At 39.3% G+C, this 17,925-nt stretch overlaps 1 protein-coding gene across 1 annotated transcript in view; it reads left to right on the top strand.

The window, feature by feature from the left end:
* Nucleotides 1–17,925, top strand: part of MDN1 (MDN1, midasin homolog (yeast)) — a gene marked incomplete at both ends in the record, with an annotated part of 71,693 nt that overhangs the window by 25,159 nt on the left and 28,609 nt on the right. The window contains 20 exons of the mRNA XM_009865946.1: nucleotides 692–889; nucleotides 982–1,089; nucleotides 2,231–2,419; nucleotides 3,514–3,603; nucleotides 3,710–3,970; nucleotides 4,118–4,388; nucleotides 4,944–5,103; nucleotides 5,408–5,524; nucleotides 6,664–6,872; nucleotides 7,436–7,581; nucleotides 8,445–8,647; nucleotides 10,818–11,038; nucleotides 12,090–12,203; nucleotides 13,027–13,159; nucleotides 13,803–13,912; nucleotides 14,595–14,728; nucleotides 15,380–15,540; nucleotides 15,890–16,010; nucleotides 17,029–17,239; nucleotides 17,380–17,611. Coding sequence (XP_009864248.1) covers nucleotides 692–889; nucleotides 982–1,089; nucleotides 2,231–2,419; nucleotides 3,514–3,603; nucleotides 3,710–3,970; nucleotides 4,118–4,388; nucleotides 4,944–5,103; nucleotides 5,408–5,524; nucleotides 6,664–6,872; nucleotides 7,436–7,581; nucleotides 8,445–8,647; nucleotides 10,818–11,038; nucleotides 12,090–12,203; nucleotides 13,027–13,159; nucleotides 13,803–13,912; nucleotides 14,595–14,728; nucleotides 15,380–15,540; nucleotides 15,890–16,010; nucleotides 17,029–17,239; nucleotides 17,380–17,611 — 3,389 coding nt within the window. The remainder of the gene's footprint in view (nucleotides 1–691; nucleotides 890–981; nucleotides 1,090–2,230; nucleotides 2,420–3,513; nucleotides 3,604–3,709; nucleotides 3,971–4,117; nucleotides 4,389–4,943; nucleotides 5,104–5,407; nucleotides 5,525–6,663; nucleotides 6,873–7,435; nucleotides 7,582–8,444; nucleotides 8,648–10,817; nucleotides 11,039–12,089; nucleotides 12,204–13,026; nucleotides 13,160–13,802; nucleotides 13,913–14,594; nucleotides 14,729–15,379; nucleotides 15,541–15,889; nucleotides 16,011–17,028; nucleotides 17,240–17,379; nucleotides 17,612–17,925) is intronic.

The following is a 17,925-nucleotide window of genomic DNA, read 5'->3' as shown; positions in this document are numbered from 1 at the left end:
AGAGTGTCAACAGGCGTTTTGGTACATATGCTCTTATATGGATATATTTTGACGGAAATAGAAAGCATTTTGCTGGGACTAGTATACTGTGTTGGATACTGTTTTAATTGACATGAAGAAGAGTTCCAGGTTGCCAGCATAAGCTTCCCTGCCACATCAGGTTTGTTCATGTACCACTTAGCAAATGCTTTTAAGCATACACATTGATAGAGCTTACTTCTCGGCACTGTACATTCTAATTATTGCAGAGTGCAAAATCTTAAATTCTTTAGCTATTTGTATACCTTTTTTTTTTTCCTATTGTGAAGAGTACCACTTTAAACAACTGTTATATTTAAATAACCCAGACTGCCTTCATTTGAAAAACAAGCAAACAAAACACTCTGAATGTGACAAATATATGTAGATAAGTTCAGGAAAAAACATATCAAACATGCAGATTTTACCGTAGAGAAGTGTTCTGTTATCATGGTGAAAACACAGTACTAATAACAAATGCACTTAAGGAAAAGTGCGTGTTAGTTGCTCCAGTGTAATAGAAGTCTAGCTGGATGTGATATCGTATGACAGTGCTGGAGAGTAGAACAGCAAAGAAACTGAATTGAATTATCTTCTGTGTATCCCAGACTGTTAAACTGAAGATTAAGCAAAAGTGGTTTGTGAAGCATTAATACTTTTTTTTTTTTCTCAGCTGAATCTGGCTTCTCAGTCTGTACTAGAGGGCCTAAATGCCTGCTTTGACCACAGAGCAGAGATTTATGTTCCAGAATTGGGAATGAATTTTCATGTGCAGCACGAGACGACTAAGATTTTTGGATGCCAAAATCCATACAGACAAGGAGGTGGAAGAAAGGGTCTTCCCAAGTCCTTTCTTAATAGATTTACACAGGCAAGCCTATTTGTTTAGTTTAAACCATGTCATGATCTTGTCTTGTAGTTTTTCTGACCATATCAACACTCAGCATGCTCTTGATTCTACAGGTATATGTTGATCCACTGTCAGCAGAAGATATGGAGTTTATTGGGAATACGCTGTTTCCTGCTATCGATAAAAATATTGTTGCTAAAATGGTTGCTTTCAATAACAAGGTAAATACATACTTTAGTTTCTCTTATGTAGGCAGAATGCAGTAACATTAAGAAAAATTAGTATTGTATTCCCAAGCGTTTATGTAGTGAAGTGCCTGGGTGAAAAAAGAGGAATGGAATTATATGCAGAAGAATCATATAAATCATTGAATGTTAGAATGGCTTGAGTTGGAAGTAAGGGACCTTAAAGATCAGTTCCAACCCCCCCTGCCATGGGCAGGGACACCTCCCACTAGGCCAGGTTGCTCAAAGCCCCATCCAGCATCACCATAAACAGCTCTAGGGATGAGGCCTCCATGACCTCTCTGGGAAGCACATTCCAGTGTCTCACCACCGTCAGAGTAAAGAACTTCCTTCTAACGTCTGATCTAAATCTACCCTGCTCTAGTATAAAACCATTGCCCCTTGTCCTGTTACTACACACCCTTCTAAGCAGTCCCTCCCCAGCTTTCCTGCAGGCCCCCCTTCAGGTACTGGAAGGCACTCTAAGATCTCCCCAGAGCCTTCTCTTCTCCAGGCTGAACAGCCCCAACTCCCTCAGCCCATCCTCATAGGAGATGTGCTCCAGCCCTTTGATCATCTTTGCTGCCCTCCTCTGGACCCTCTCCAACAGCTCCATGTCCTTCTTGTGTTGAGGACTCCAGAGAAAGTAAAGAATACCATTTAAACCCACCTGAATTCTTGTACTACTACAATCGTATACTTGGTTGATAACTGAATTTTGCATGAAGCGCAGGATATAAAATTCACAGTAAGAATTTTATTTATGGTCAAGCTTCTGAAACGGCATTTAATGTGTCATGAGGAAAAAAGTGTAGAAATATTAAGAGAGAGTCCTATGCTGTGGCCTTATGTAAAAACTTTTGTGGCAGCATCTCAATGAATGCTCATTTATAGAGTGCAAGAGTAAAAAGGAAAATTGAGCTGACTGCTAAAGAATTAGCAGAGGAGAGACAAACTAAATCAAACTTGCATTCCTAATATTTTCAGAGAAGTGAACGCAGCTTGCTCTTTCTGTTGTCCTCTGTCTTGTGAGCAGTGCCAAAGGCAGAAGTTCAGTTGAATTTTTTTTAAAAAAAACTAATAAAGACCAGCACATGGGTCAAAAAAAATATTCTTTTAAATTTGCTACTTTTTCCAGATTGACAGAGAAGTAATGGCTGAAAAAAAGTGGGGACAGAAAGGAGGACCCTGGGAGTTCAACCTACGTGATCTTTTCCGCTGGTGCCAGCTTATGCTTGTTGACCAGTCACCAGGATGTTATGATCCAGGCCAGCACGTATTTTTGGTGTATGGAGAAAGAATGAGAACCAGGGAAGACAAAGAAAAGGTGAGTCATGTGTTCTTCATCCTTTCTTCAGATTGTCGGGAAGTATTTCTAGAAATCCAAGTATAAATTTGAAGATGCCTTGCAGTTCGTTCATAGACATAACCTCTTACAAAATAAATGTAAATTTGTTTGAGTTTTTGAGGTTCAGCACTGTACCTAACTCCCTTGTCACTTAAAATATCAGGTTAATTACCTACTACTGTAAAAGCAGAAAGCTGGTGTAAATGAAGGCAAGTAGAATAACAGAGGACTTGAAGAGAGCAAAACATGACATATTCTTGTGTGATTCTACATTAAGTAATAACATTCTCATAGAAGTGGTGTGGTTTGTATGCATATCTGTGAGGAAAGAGAACACAGGGAGCAGAGAAGAGAAATAGCAGTGTAAGATGGAGAGATTCTTGAAATTATAATTAAAAAGCATTTTTATCAGTACAGTAGCTAAAAATCATATCCTGAAGTTCTGCCCTTCCCTGCCACCATTTTTAAACTGTTCTAGCTTGAATTTCTTTTATTGACTTTCATATATCTGTCACTTCTTTCATCTGACTGTCAAATTCTCCTATTCTATTAAACTCACTGATAAAGGTTCCTCTAACAAGACTCATTCACTGCAGTTGTTATGTCACCTTTGCCTACCTATTTATCCCTCTCTTGCCTAGAAATCTTTTTTTTCTGTTTAATTTTAGAACATTTAAATCGTATTAAACTAAAAAAGTCAAACATTTTGAGACTGAACTTACTATGTGGCTGAATATTTTTCTCATGGGTTTACTTTCCCCTTCCTGTAACAGTATAGTATTTTTATGTGTTATCAAAGAGCTTATTTATGGAGTAATTTCTTTCCTGGTATTTTGTCGGAGAAACATTACTTAAAGTATTTCAGGTCACAAGAAAGTGTCAGTAATGAAGGTGCTGCTCTGGGCAGCTCCTGCTCGTTGTAATTGCGTGCTGCACTTAGAATGGAATGACACTTGTGATTAAACTGCGTTAGCTACTGTCACGTGGCTGTGGAGCTGAGAGGGAATGCTACTTTAGAAGTACATCTCTAGAACAGCAGATAAGTCTCTTCTTTGCTTTTTCAACTGTTTCAGGTCATATCTGTATTTAGAGACATTTTTGGCCAGGAGGCTGATGTGTATACAGGAACCAGAGAGTTTCACATCACTCCATATAATGTTCAGGTGAGCTGTTGACAAGAGGTTTTGTGAGTGGAGAAAGAATCAACTTATGCAGCTGAGCTCCCGTTTTCCTCTGAGTTCTCACCCACATGTCTCTCATCCCTTCCAGATCGGTTATTCAGTTCTTTCTCGTGGCAACTATATTCCTCGTCCTGGCAGAAACCTCTCGCTTCTGCATCACTCGCTGCAATCCCTCGAGCCCATAATGAAATGCGTGCACATGAGCTGGCTGGTAATCCTGGTGGGCCCGGCAGCTGCCGGCAAAAGCAGTCTTGTTGAGCTGCTGGCCCATCTGACTGGCCATCGACTGAAAATCATGGCAATGAACAGTGCGATGGATACAACTGAACTCCTGGGGGGATTTGAACAGGTAAGTACTGTTTTGGTAAGCTGGCAGTATTTCTCCTGTCTACCTGATGGTGGCCAGTCCACTGTGACCTTGGTGTCTGAGCACCGAACAGAGCCTTGGGTACCACAGTCTTCTGGATGAACTAACTCCATAATGGTCTGTCTGCAGGTTGATATCAATAGGCCGTGGCAGTGCCTGTTGGAAAAAGTGGAGAATGCTGTGAGCACACTAGTAAGGGACAGTCTTCTCCTGGCAGAACTTTGTGCAGATGATGCTGAACTTGTGCTGCGCGCTTGGAGCAATTTCATCCTGAATTACAAACCCAAGTCTCTGGGTGAAGGAGGTCGAAGTGTTACAGCTGAATTAGTGATCAAGCTGGAGGGAATACTTGTACTTATCCAGCGACTAAACAACAAAATAAACTCTTACTCGAAGTCAGGTATGTATGGTCCATGATTTGAAGTTAGACTGTATGTTCCTCTGCAGAAAATAAGAGAATATATAAATCTGCAGTGAAAGCTTGAAAAAAGGTTTATTTGTAGGTTTTCATATGTTGCTTCATACTACTTTATATGACAGCCTAACTTCTAAAAAAATTACATTGGTGATAGCTCTTTTTTTTTTGTGTAGTTACATCTGGTAGCAATCTGTAGTCTGCACTGAAATTCTCCTGTACTGAATTATTTAACATGTGATGCAATACAGCTCTTATCTGGTATTCCTAAGAAAGGGAATTTGGATATTCAGTTCTTGCATTTGTCCCCTGAAGCAATTATCAGGTGAGCTTTAGAAATATCAGCAGAATAATAAAAGGGTTAGTTTTTTTTCTTTTTTCTTTTAAAATTATTGGTTAAAATAATGGCATTAATATCCATCAAACTTCATCTGATAGAGCAGAAGGGATGGGGAGAAGAGTCTCTTGAGAGAGTTTCTTGAGCAGCATAGGAAGCTACCTCAGTAATGTGTGTCTTGATGCAAGTTATACTCCTTTCAGAATTTGGTCACCTGGTAGAAGAATTCCGGCGTTTCAAGGTGCAGCAGGCTCAGGCTGCTGAACGTAACAGCCACGGCACTTTTGAGTGGGTGGATGGGATATTGGTTCAGGCCCTGCAGTCTGGAGACTGGCTGTTGATGGACAATGTTAACTTCTGCAAGTAAGAGATTTTAGTGGCCTTATTTCACTGAGTACATCCCTTGACCTCCCTAATTGGCTTTGTCTCTTACTGTATGGTTCACAATTAAACATTCTGCATTTGGTAACAGTACACGGGGGCAGTAACTTACATTTATCTGGAAGGGTGTCTTCCTTAGACATTTAGCAGTTGATAATTTTCCTATTACCTTATAATGTAGTTAGCTGTTAGCTGTTTGCTTAAGACTGGTACCATTTTGATTTCAGATCAGAAAGCGATCGGATTGTTGCCTTTTTATAACCATAGAAATTTCTTTTGAATATAGCCCCTCCGTGCTGGACCGCTTGAATGCTTTACTTGAACCGGGAGGTGTTCTTACCATGAGTGAGAGAGGTGTGATAGATGGCACAATTCCTACAATAGCTCCTCATCCAAACTTCAGGTGCTTTGTTTTTCTGCCCCTTTTTTTTTTTTCATACTAAACAATAGCATACCAAAAAGTGTCAGCAGTGAGCCAGTCTTTTGGTATTTTGAATGCTCTTCAGTTTGCCATGTACTGTATTGACACTGTCTGTCTGTTAAGAAGGTTAAGAAGCTTGGCTTTATATCCCTGTTGCAGCACAGAGTATTACACTGGAAAATTCATAGCAGCGTACCTCTGCCTTGATTCTTCAATTCTGATTTAAGATTTTGGTACTTCCCTGTCTCACTGTTGAGGATATATGCGTTGAAGTATTCAGATATGTTGGTAATGAAAGCTGGTATATGGACACAGCAATTTTCTTCTCAGCTTTTCCATCCTGTCCATAAATTTTAGTTTCCTGCAGTGACAGAACTTTTTTAAAAAAACAAAACAAAACAAAAAGGCCCAAACTTAAAACCAAAACCAAGCCAGAAAAAATGAAACACCACCAAAACCAAACAGTCTGTATTCTCTCAGACCTGAAGCAATCTCTGGGACACCTGGGAGGAGAACATGCAGAGTATTCTGTATAATTCCTACCTTTTATAAATTCATTGAAAAGAACATTGGGAGTGATATGCTCTGCTTCCTCTGAAGTAGAAACAGAATCTGTGACTTTTCCGAAACCTGATTTAGCTGCATTGTATCTCAGAAGTCTTCTTTTCCTCCTAGCTTTTAAGAGATGTCTACTGATATAGGATTAACTACTTGGATACTTTGCTTTTTAAATAGTACAGATATATCTGAAGCTGTTGCTAAGACTTTTCAAAAAGTCTTCGTTATAGCTCAGAGGCATAGTTTAACATTTTTTTTGTAATTAGGCAAATGATAAAATAGCTCAGATATAACCGAGTTAAAAATCATGCAATGTGTTTGTGGCTCATTTCACAGTATAATTATTCATACAGATTTCTCATTTATATTCAGTAGATGTTTCTGACTTTCTATATATCGGTGTCCCCATTTCTATGAAGATGAATTTAGTTTATGGAAGAGCAAATTTTAGCGATTGCAGAGTGATAGCTTAAAGCCCTGAGTTATTTTTTACTAATGTAAGGCACTTGGACTAGGTCATCATTGTAGATCCCTTCTAAACGAACTATTCTAATATCCAACAGGCTTTTCCTTTCCATGGATCCAGTTCATGGAGAGATATCCAGAGCCATGCGAAATCGAGGGATTGAAATTTATATCCCTGGGGAGAATGATGGAGATGTGTTGGACAATCTGGATTTGAAGATGCTCCTGCATGGTTTGGGTTTAGTGGGAGATAGCATCTGTGATGCGCTTTTGGCTGTGCATTCAGAAACCAAGGCAGCAATAGCAGGTAAAAAAACCCAACAAACTCTATTTGGTATTGTTAATAACCTAGGCTCATTACATATATTTGGATTATCTCTTCAGTATTAAAGCTTGGTTATTTTACTGTGTTATGTCCTGATGTAGGCAAGTCATTAAAGTATAGTCAGGTTGTTTTGGGGTATTCTTGCATTCTCAGGAAGTAGGCCCAAATCATAATAAGATGGTAATTGGAGTGCTTTGTAATGAGACAGCAGACAGTGGCAAGTGTCAGTTGTCTTACTGGTATAGTGAAGAAAATTGGCAAAACAGAGGGTTTGTACAAGGCCTGTTCAATTCATTCCTTGAAGCAAGATGACACTGAGTTTCGTTCATCTCAGATGCTTGATGTCTTATTTTCAGTTGATCACCCGTTATTGGGCACAATGTTTGTTATTAATCTTGGGAAGAACCCGTTCAATTTTCAGGATTCAGTAAGAGAAATTTGTTTTGGATTTTTCTCAGGATCTAAAGTGATGTTTGTCCTCATAGAATTAAAGGGCTGGCAGTCACTAAACATTCATATCACCCTAAACGCTGTGTATCTTTCAGGTTCTGTGTCAACTTTGTCAACTTTGCTTCAGGCTGCCGTGTTAATTGTGCAGCAGATACAAAGAGGCCTTGGATTAGCAAAGTCTTTTCACAGAGCCTGTTGGGAAGTTTATGGCCGCTCACAACAGCTGCAGATTAACCAAAAGGTAAAATCCTAAATTTGAAAGCTTTTCTTACATCATCTAGATACATGAAAAATAGCATTTCATGAGGCTAGTGTTTTAGATCCTCTGTTTCTTATGTGCCTGAGCAAGGGGTTGACGAAGATGACAATTTTGCAGAGATGAACTAAATTTTAAATGTTCTCTCAGGCAACTGGCAGGTGATGAAGAGGAGTGATTAAGTGGCATTGAGACACTTTCTGTGTCTTGTAAGTTCTGAGCTTTTTTTGGCTGCAGTGTAAGTGGTACAGTTCTCCATGTAGCTTACTCTAACAGATCAGTTGAAGTTCCATAAGTTGATTGTTTTTGGAACTCAGCGGTGAAGTATAATGAATTGCAGCTGTCACCTGTCCTTTCATGACACACGTTCTCAGCCTGATGGCATGCTATTGGAGACAGAGGTCAGATGAGCGAGAGTTGCATAAAGGCTATCAGTCTGAGATGCGTATCAAGATATTCCCCGGGGGACAAATGGGGATTGTGAGACATTTTGTAAATAGTATCTCACGCTTTTGCAGCATAAGGGAGCCAGAGCATATCCCAGTCAGACTCTGGGGCTTAGTTGATTAACAGCTTCAGCTAAGACTTTGAGATAATTAATTACAGATGAATCTGTAGCCTGAAATACTGCGCATGCTGTCACCTGGAGATAGCAGTATTTACTTCGTATTTTGAACTATATAGTATGTTTTTCCAGTTACAGTGCTTTTATTGTGTAGGTTATAGAGTGTTTGTAGAACATTTGGCTTATAATGTTTTTGTAATAAGTATATGTAGCTAAAGAATGTCCTGTACTTTTATATGTGTTTGAATATGATTCTAAACTGCTATTTGCTTGTTTGTTGTAGCTTGTGTTAGAACTGATTATGAAGCATGTTTCATCCCTGGCTTCCCATGAAACCTGGGGGGAATCCTTGCTAGCAATGGGATTGTGGCCAGACTCCCTGCCTACAGGTCTGTTTGCAGCTGAAGACTCACTTCTATCGACAGTACAGAGTGATGCACAGGTCCTAACGTATTGTCTGAATAGACTAAACCTGAAAAGCTGCAGGTAGGCAAGAAACTCTGTCCAATAAATCAGAAAAGATGTATGTTAACTACAGGTGGCAAGTCATTTTTCTCCTCTGTGGATACACTTTACAGTTAGCTGTGCTGGCAGCACTGCGTTGTAGAATTAAGACTTTCATCCTTGAGCTCTTTTCTAAACAAGTACCTAACTCTTGCTTGCTAATTATGAAAAGAGACCCTGACCAGCTGAATATCGCTCATGTTGGGAGTTTGTCCGTGAGAATGAACAGATAAGAGGCTTCTTGTACACAAGATGTGCCTGGGAGTGAATGGGAGAGTATGATCAAAGTAGACCTGGGAAAGTCTGTTCTTCCTGTGTGATAAGAGTGTGATTGGAGGAGTACACGAGCTAATAACAACCCTGGCTGCATAGTCTGGTCTCTTGTTTGTAATCCATAAATAGTGCTTCTTGCTAAGAAGTATAAATATGTGTGTCTGCCTGCAATAAAGCGAATTCCATTTTCCACCATCTCGGAGTTCGTGTGTGCTTCTCCACACTCCTCAAAGCTTTGTTGTGAGCAAATTGTGTGGGTAGAGACTGTGGTCGTCACACTCTAACTCAAGGCTTCTGTTGCCTTTCCATGCAACCACTACAAATACAAGTTTAATTATTTACTGTTTTATTCTTCAGTCCGAAATACTTGACTCCATTCAGTCATCAATAAGTACATTTGACTCATTTTCAGTTGAGTTAGGAGTAGGTCTTTAGCAGAAAATGTGGATGCAAATGCTGGGTTTACAAGGTAAACGATCCCCAAAAATCTCTTCCTTCAGTTTCCTTCTGAGCTATAAAGAGTATTTTTTTAAATATACTAATGATCCTCTGTATTTCCTGCTCCTATGTAAACAATTACTCACCAGTTATTTTAGGTCCAGTAGTTTCATGTGAAGAAAACAAATTTACTCCTTCAGACAGAGCTGCCTGAAAGAAGTCCCATGTGCAAGGGCCATGGAAGAAGTCTTTTAGTGATTTCTTGTGCAGTATAGCTGTTATTTTCATAACACTGGTGCAAAATCTTCCTGCGTGCCTGCTTTGCTTGGTTGACCTATTGTGGACAAGTACTGCGGTTTGCTTCCAGTGAGAGAATAAGCTGTAAAGTTTATCACAGAATCACAGACTGTTAGGGGTTGGAAGGGACATCAGAAAATTGTCTAGTCCAGCCCCCCTGCCAGAGCAGGATCACCTACAGTAGGTCACACAGGAAGGCATCCAGTCGGGTTTTGAATGTCTCCAGAGAAGGAGACTCCACAACCTCCCTGGGCAGCCTGTGCCAGTGCTCTGTCACCCTCACAGGGAAAAAGTTTTTTTCCAATGTTTTTGTGGAACCTCCTCTGTTCCAGCTTGTACCCATTGCCCCTTGTCCTGTGATTGGACATCACTGAGAAGAGCCTGGCTCCATGCTCCTGACACTCCCCCTTGACATATTTATAAACATTTATGAGGTCACCTCTCAGCCTCCTCTTCTCCAAGCTAAAGAGACCCAGCTCCTTCAGCCTTTCCTCATAAGGGAGATGTTCCACTCCCTTCATCATCTCTGTGGCTCTGCGCTGGACTCTCTCAAGCAGTTCCCTGTTGTTCTTGAGCTGAGGGGCCCAGAACTGGACACAGTATTCCAGATGTGGCCTCACCAGGGCAGAGTAGAGGGGCAGGAGAACCTCTCTTGACCTACTAGCTACACCCCTTCTAACACAGCCCAGGATGCCATTGGCCTTGGCCACGAGGGCGCATTGCTGAAATCGTAAAATTTCGGCAATGTGCTGGGTTTGTTTTTGTGGTTTTTTTTGCTGTTGTAGTGTTGTGCTTGTGGTTTTTGTTTTGTTTTTTTTTCAACAAGTGATACTTCTTTTCTTTCTTTGTTTTTTGACTTAGTTTCACATAGCGTTCTAGTGCACAAATCAATTGTAATTTCTCCATGAAATGCTGTGCATATTCACTTCTGGCACTGCACACAATTTTTGGCAATAGTGAGTTCTTAACAGTAGACACCCTCAACCTATTTGAAGCTGGAAACTGATTTTAAAGCTAACTAAAGAAAAAAGATTATTGCATTGCTACCTTCTTGCCTGAAGATGTTTGCATGCTAAATAACTTGACTTGCAAAATATATTCTTTCGAGCACTTTGATTGCTGACTTCACTTCTTTGTGTTTCAGGACACTAGCACTGACTCTGCAAGATCTTAGAGAAGTTATGCAGTCTACTAATCCTGAGAGTCTCAAATTCAGTGCTGTTGAGATAGATGCAAACTGGGTGGATAAAATGGAAGTTCTCCAGGCTTCAGTGAAATTGTTCATAGAAAAAGCAACTAACCAAGACTGGACATTGAGAGTTAAATGGCTTAACTCCGTAGCCAAAAATCTGCCGCAGGTGCTTGGTATGTAATTATTTAGCTTTCTCTTTTTTCCTAAAGGCTGATTTATAGTATTTTCACAAATAGTAAGTCTCCTGTGAAAACATGCAGACCATTGATCTGATATGGAAGTTCTCAACTATCTACACTAAATCCAAGAGCATTGAGGCTCCAGGGTGAGACAGAAACAGAATATGCATATTAGGAATAGCAGGAAACTTTGAGCTAAAAGTTGCCTTTTATTATTCAAGCTTGCATGTAACTTGTACTGCTTCTGAATTAGGATTTTTTTGATGCTTCTTGGTTTATCTAAGCAATATGCCTTTCTTTTTACTATTTTTCTTTTAATAGTGATAGTAAAAGCAGTAAAAATCCTTCTGTTTATTTGATGTTAAAATACAAATGGTTAGAAAGCCAGGAATCTGCAGAACTGAGAGCTCCTGAAGCTGTGCTGCCACAACATTCAGGATGGCAGCTGGGATGAGCTATTCATTGCTTAATTAAATTGATCACATTAAACTTGTGGAGACATTAGTCCAGGCAGTTTACACACTTAGCTTCCTTGTGTGGTATGAAATGTCAAGACTATATTGATAGTCTTTATATTGATCTTTATCAGTATATATTTTATATTGTCTTTATATTGATCTTCTTGTCCTTCCAGGCTGGTGTGTCTATAAACTAGAAAATATCTAGAAAGTTACTTTAATGACAGATATGCTCTTATGTGACTTTTTCCTTTATTTTTTTGCCTCAATTAAAAAAGAAAATCCAACAAGTGTACTGAGAGGCAGATTTGAAGGTATAAACTCCCTGATGTTCACAAACTGTATTTTTAATAGCATACATGATCACTGGTTTAACTAGAACTCTTTACTGGATTGATTTCTTTGGCTAAGGTGTTCTGATTGCTTTTAAGACCACTTGGTGCTAATACAAAAGAAGAGCAAACAGCATGTCCAGAGTGCATGTGCAGATGAGATGCAGCCTGCTTGTGCTGGCTCAGTTGAAGTTTTTATTTATTTGACTAAATACTCTGTCTTTTGCACCCATGTTCTCTCTCCTTCACCTACAGATGCAGTGAAGATTCAGCTGGAAGCAGGTGCTGTGGCCCTTGGTAGTTTCTATGCCAGTCCCCTCTCCTCTGGAGTTAGTAACATGATCAAGTTGCTACAGCCAACTATGACAGGTACATCTGAAAAAAAAATTATGTAAGACATTGGTGCTCCATTTATTTGTTTTCTGAATGCACTGCAGTGCTTCTTAGGAAATGTGTGTGTCCTGTTTTGAGCTAGCAGAACTAATTGACAGTGTGTACCAAAACAAAGGCTAAATTCTAACTGTATGTTGCTTTTGTTGCAGAAGAAATATCAAAGCCATTCTTCGTGTCCAGAACTGCAAATATGGCAATTAAATGCATTCATCCTATGCAAATTAGGTGTGAGTGCTATGACTGTGTACCTGTGATCCAGGTGTATTCCTACAGCTCAGAGTTAAGCTGTGTTTTTAAGAGTGATGCATGTATCTACTGCTTTCCTGAATGGATAGTGTAGGCATCCTGGTTTTTCGCAGCATTTATTGTATTGGCCTATCTGAAACCTATGTTGAGGCCTGTAATTTTTCCTTGGTGTTTTACAGGGAGCTTACGCGTGTGGTTTCCTTTCCAAGGTTGCTACGGGCATGAAAGCCACAGTGACACTGGACCCTAGTCCAGTCCTAGTTATCTTTATGTGGCCTGTGAAGGAAAAGGGAGTTGGTCGGACTTGAGTTTCCAGAGTCTCTTTTCGGGTACTCTGGCTTCTGATTGATTTACTTTTGCAGCTCTGTTTTACAGAACCTGTGGTCAACTTAATGCTTTTCTGTTTGGATATGTGGAGTGAGGGAGCTTAAGACTCTGCCTGCCTCTTAAGTTTCCTTCTTTCTGGTTCTTGCATAGACAGGGGCATCAAGGAAAGTTTTTCACTGAATAATGTTTCCACTGCTCTCCTGTCTTGTCTTCTCTGCCCTCCCAGATGAACATGTAATGCCTCTGGACCCAAGATGGAATATGCAGTTTTTGGATATCATCAGAAATTCGATGAACTTTGATACAGAAATGGAACACACAGATCAACTTCTAATCCTTTTGAAGTCGGTAGCCAATCGGTGGGTTACAAAAAAAGTTTCTGAGGATTGCCCTGTGACTGTAATTAGTGTTGTATAAACACTTGTGGTAACACTTGTGGTATCTGCCAAGTATGTTTTCAAGTTTTGATAGTTGTGGTCTAAAATACTAAAAAAAATACTAGGCAGAGGTGTTGTGCAGATATTTCAATTCTTTACTGCTGTTTTCTGTAGATGCAGACTAAAACAAATCACTTCTAGGGAGCAGAGCTCCCAACATTCCAGACTGGCTGGAGTACTTCAAGGACAAACCAGAACTGTAGGATTAAGAGACTGAAGCAGCAGTGTGAAATTTCTGACATAAAGCTTAAATAGTTGCCTTGCTTTTGGATTTGGGCTGCTTGTCCTAGTAAGATCCAAAAATACAAAGATTTTGCATTTACAGTGTAAGGAAGCAGCTGTTTGCATACTGTACCACCTTCCTGGTGGCTGCTGAACTCATGAATCTATTTCTTCTGAGGCTTGCTTCTGCAGAAACCATACTCAAGCCATTAATTTCTGCCACACTTGATTCTTGTTTCGTAGCACAGTGAAGTATCAAATGTCACACATGTAGTTCACCATTCTAATAAGACAGAGGCTTTAAAATGGTACTGAATTTCTAACAAATGTATTTTTTATCCAGGGCAGTATTGTTTCTTGACCGAGAAAAAAGAAGCTACACTGAGAAGAATTTGATTACCAGCAAGAAGCCAAGAAATAGTGTCTTAAGAATGTCTCTAGATTTCCGCAAAGGTGGGTTGATTTTCACTGTTACTTTCAGTTCTGTGGTCAGTTTGAAATAATGTTAACTTATGCTGTTATGAAATACGTACTTCAAACATGATGTGTCCTGAATGTATAAAGGAAGATTGTGTGGATGCAAAGCAGTCAAGTAAGTACTAATATGATATGTAACATGTAATTCTTAAATTAGATATACCTTACATTACAGCATTTACGTCCAGTTTCTACTAGACAGTGAGTGCATATGCTTTCTCCCATAATTGTCTAAACTTTAGGAAAAAGGTGGAGAGAAACTGGTATTGCATTTTGTCTTTAGCTCCTAAGAGTAGCCAAGTTCTTCATTTGTACCTTTATTCTAATCCTATTTCTGTTGTTTTGTGTAATTAAGATGCTTACACCTAAAACCAAGGAGGGGAATTTAATGATCAAGTTAGTATGTTGCGTGGAAGTAATTGATCAATGTTTCCTTCATTCTGGGTTTTGTTTCTTAATACGAAATGCACAGAGGTAATAGAGAATTGTTCAAATAGAGGAACACTTTTTGTTACTTTGATTTCTTAGATATTTTTGAGGTGTTTTTTTCCTCCAAGCACAGAGACAATCTAGTGATCAGAAATGGACCATTCTGTGTTATGTTATGTGGCTGGAATATTCAGTCTCTCCCTTTCTTTCCTTTTTCCCCAAACCTCAGACCCAGCAAGTTACAACTGTCTTCCTCATGCGATTGTGGCCAACCTTGCTGCTTTCTTTGAACTCTGGGATGCCTTTGCATTTCATTGGGTGAAGTCAACTCAGGTGGCCTTAAGTGATGATGATATGCATGATGTGAGTAGACTTTTCAGAGTAATTTTATAGAAGTTATGTGGATGTAGACAGTGTGCAGAACACTTTTTTTCAGTTTTGGAGACCATGAAATAAACTGCAGCCTTTCTGTTGGTATTCAAAGTGTGCCTGATGCCAGGCATATTATCATATTTGTTTCAGTGGCTGTATTTGTTTTCTGTCTTCTCATTTCTTCTGTGTGGAATATAGGTTTTCAGCTTGTAGATACTCAGGGTGGGGAATTATCTTACCCAAGTGTACACACCTGGGACCTTGATATCCATTGTGCCCCAAAAGAGACTCTTTCTCTCCACATCCGTCTCAGATATAAAGATACTTGAACCTATCACACGGGGCGATTCACTTCTCCCTCTCCATTTTCAGACCATGAAGATCATTTGGCTGGAATCTGACAATGACATTGTAGATGTGGCACAGGGATTACTTGGTTTTGACTTGTATATTTCCACCTGCCGTCAGAGCCCTGTGGTATTTGTAGAGAACACATAGTTGAGTGCTAGTCGTGTGCCACTAAGCACGAAGCGTTGCATGATTCTGAAGTTAACAGAAGTGACAACGTTTTTGCATTTTGTCCTGAAGTGCAAAGTTTTCAGTAACAGCAGTGGGAAAACTGTAACCTTTTTGGCTTGTTAGATTTTGTACAGCTTGCTGTGGCGTGACCGGTTCTGGGCAGTCTCTGACACTCTGACAGTGGATTCACCAGGGTTGTCACTTCTGTCACTGCACTGGCACTGGGTTATGAAACATCTAATTGACAGAATTCCGCAGATGCTTATCGGATCTGACCAGCACAAGTGAGTGACTTTGATTTGTGTTTCTACTAAATGGGTGTTTAAATTACCTTTTTGTTAGTGTCATAGTTAGTGTTGTTGGCTGCTAGTGTCCAAGTTATGTTCTGTTAGTGATGCAAATGCGATGTGTTACATAGCTCTTCATTTTTAAAATTCATGTTTGTTAGCATTGGGCTGCTTATTGGCCAAGCGCTCGAGAATTTGTACGTGTTTTCTGTACTTCAGAGTTAGATTGCCCCTTTAGTGGAAGGTTAAGAGAAGGGACTTTCCTTTTTTTGTACGTCCTTTTGCCTTTGTTCTCAAATTGTGAGTTAACTGTGTGGGCTTTCTTTTTTTCTTCCCCATTTTCAAGGGTTTCCAAGGAAATTCAGTCTGTTTCACAGCATATTCAGAGCTGCTTGGCCAATCCTGCTGCTATTTCTGCCAATATGAAGATATTACAGAAGTCTCTAGGAAGACCTCTTCCTTTTAAGGTATTGGTAATTTGTATTTCCAGTGAAGTCCAAATATGCTTTAAAATAATTATAAAGATTTGTAGCACTTGCTTTCAAGGCCAGCTAAAATAGATTCCTATTGAACTTGTTTGATTAAAAAAGCAATTTCAGCATATGTTAATGTAAATCTTTTTTTGTGAAATACATCAGTTATCCAAATAGCTTTTCTACTATTAATTTTACCATAGGTAATGGTTATGTAATATGTAGTGGTGGACAAACAAAAATTTTACTACTTTTTCTTTTCTGGAGACTTGTGAGTAGCAGTATGCCACTTGCTTATTTATAAAAAATAGACTGTGTACTTTGACACAGCATAGGATGGGGTGGCTTTATGATTTTCCAAGAGAAGGACTAATAACAGTGACAGGTTTTGGGTTTTTTCTGAAGTGATTTCACCAATTTGTGTCATTCAGTAAAAAGCTTCCAGTAAAACTTTCTAAGGAATCTAAGTCCCTTTTTAAAAGAAGGGCACAAGTAGGCATACAGGTTGCTCATATTGGTGATTAGTAATGGGACCTAGGGTTTTATGGCCTTATCTCTCAAAGATACTCAGTGGTTCAAAAATACATTTAGGTACCTTGTGGGACTTCAGAGAACATTCATTCCTTACTGAGACTTTTGGGAAGTTGTAAAATACCAACTTCTTTTAAGTGATACTAGCTTCTGGCATTTTTTATTAGTTTGTGTATTTATTGCCCTTAGTTTATGTGAATTGCCGTGTTGAGGTATTTGTCTGCATTATGAATGTAGTGTCTTCATGAAGGAAAAAAAAACTTGACAGGAGGAGTTGTGGCCAACTATTATAATTTCTGTCTTCCTGTTATATTGAGTAGGGCTACAAAAGAACTATTTTTGTTGTTGCTGAATGTTGGTTTACAATATACTTCTACTTCCATCGTGTGCATGTGAATTTGAAATCTCATTTCTGACTGCAATCACAGTCAGTGCTGTTCAAACATTGCTATTTATTCAAATGTCCTTTTCATATTTCCAGGATAAACTGGGCATGGAATGTTTTTCTCAATTAAAAGTTCTCAACAAACCACTTAACATCTTGGAGCTACGATTGACCCTTGGAGAAAGTAGGTGGCAGGAAAAAATGTGCTGTCTGAGAATTGCTGCCACTGAATGGAAGATGAAGAAAGCGTTGCTGCAAGCTGATGGCCTGATAATTAGAGCCAGTCATTTAGAAGATGTTAATCTTGGTAGGTAATGCTTTTGAAGAGCTTAACTGGAGGGTTTCTGCCCTTTCCATTCTTTTCATATACAAATGGAAAGGATGTGAAATGTTCCCTGGCAAGAAATACAGTACATGCATTTATGTGCCTCTTACACTGTCAAACAGGTCAACTGAAGATTTTTCTGAAAGCTTTACATTCACAACTGAGAGCAGAAGGAGTTATATATAGTCATTTAGAAGAAAGATTTACAGAAGATACCATCTCCAACCAGTTAAGCCCTGCCTTGTTAAACCAGCTCTGCAGTCGGGTTCAGCTGTGGCCAGCGATGGAATACATAGGTCTGCTCTGGCAGTACAAACTGACAGCAGATTATGTGGCCAAAGCTTGTGCAAGGAGGTAAGAAGAAGGTTGGAAAAAGAAATCCTATATTTCTTTCATGAGCTTCAGAATTCCTAGCTAAAAGCTGTAACTTTGGTACTTAACATTTGTTTGTAAATATGTGTGTACATATATATTTATATGGCTGTGTGTATATGCATATATATGGATGTGGTGCACACATATGCTTGTATACATTTATGCATATAAATGTCCACACACTCCTTGCTGGCATGCAGAATTGCATTTATATTGCTGCATTTGGCAACTATAAAAAGTAACAGCAAAGGGAGTAGTTTAGTATTTTATTGAGGAAGCAATTTTGTTCTTTT

This window comes from Apaloderma vittatum, unplaced genomic scaffold, assembly GCF_000703405.1.
Source record: "Apaloderma vittatum isolate BGI_N311 unplaced genomic scaffold, ASM70340v1 scaffold24093, whole genome shotgun sequence".
In the NCBI taxonomy this organism is placed as follows: domain Eukaryota; kingdom Metazoa; phylum Chordata; class Aves; order Trogoniformes; family Trogonidae; genus Apaloderma; species Apaloderma vittatum.
Note: the sequence above shows the minus strand (reverse complement) of the source record. Positions and strands in the feature narration are given on the sequence as shown.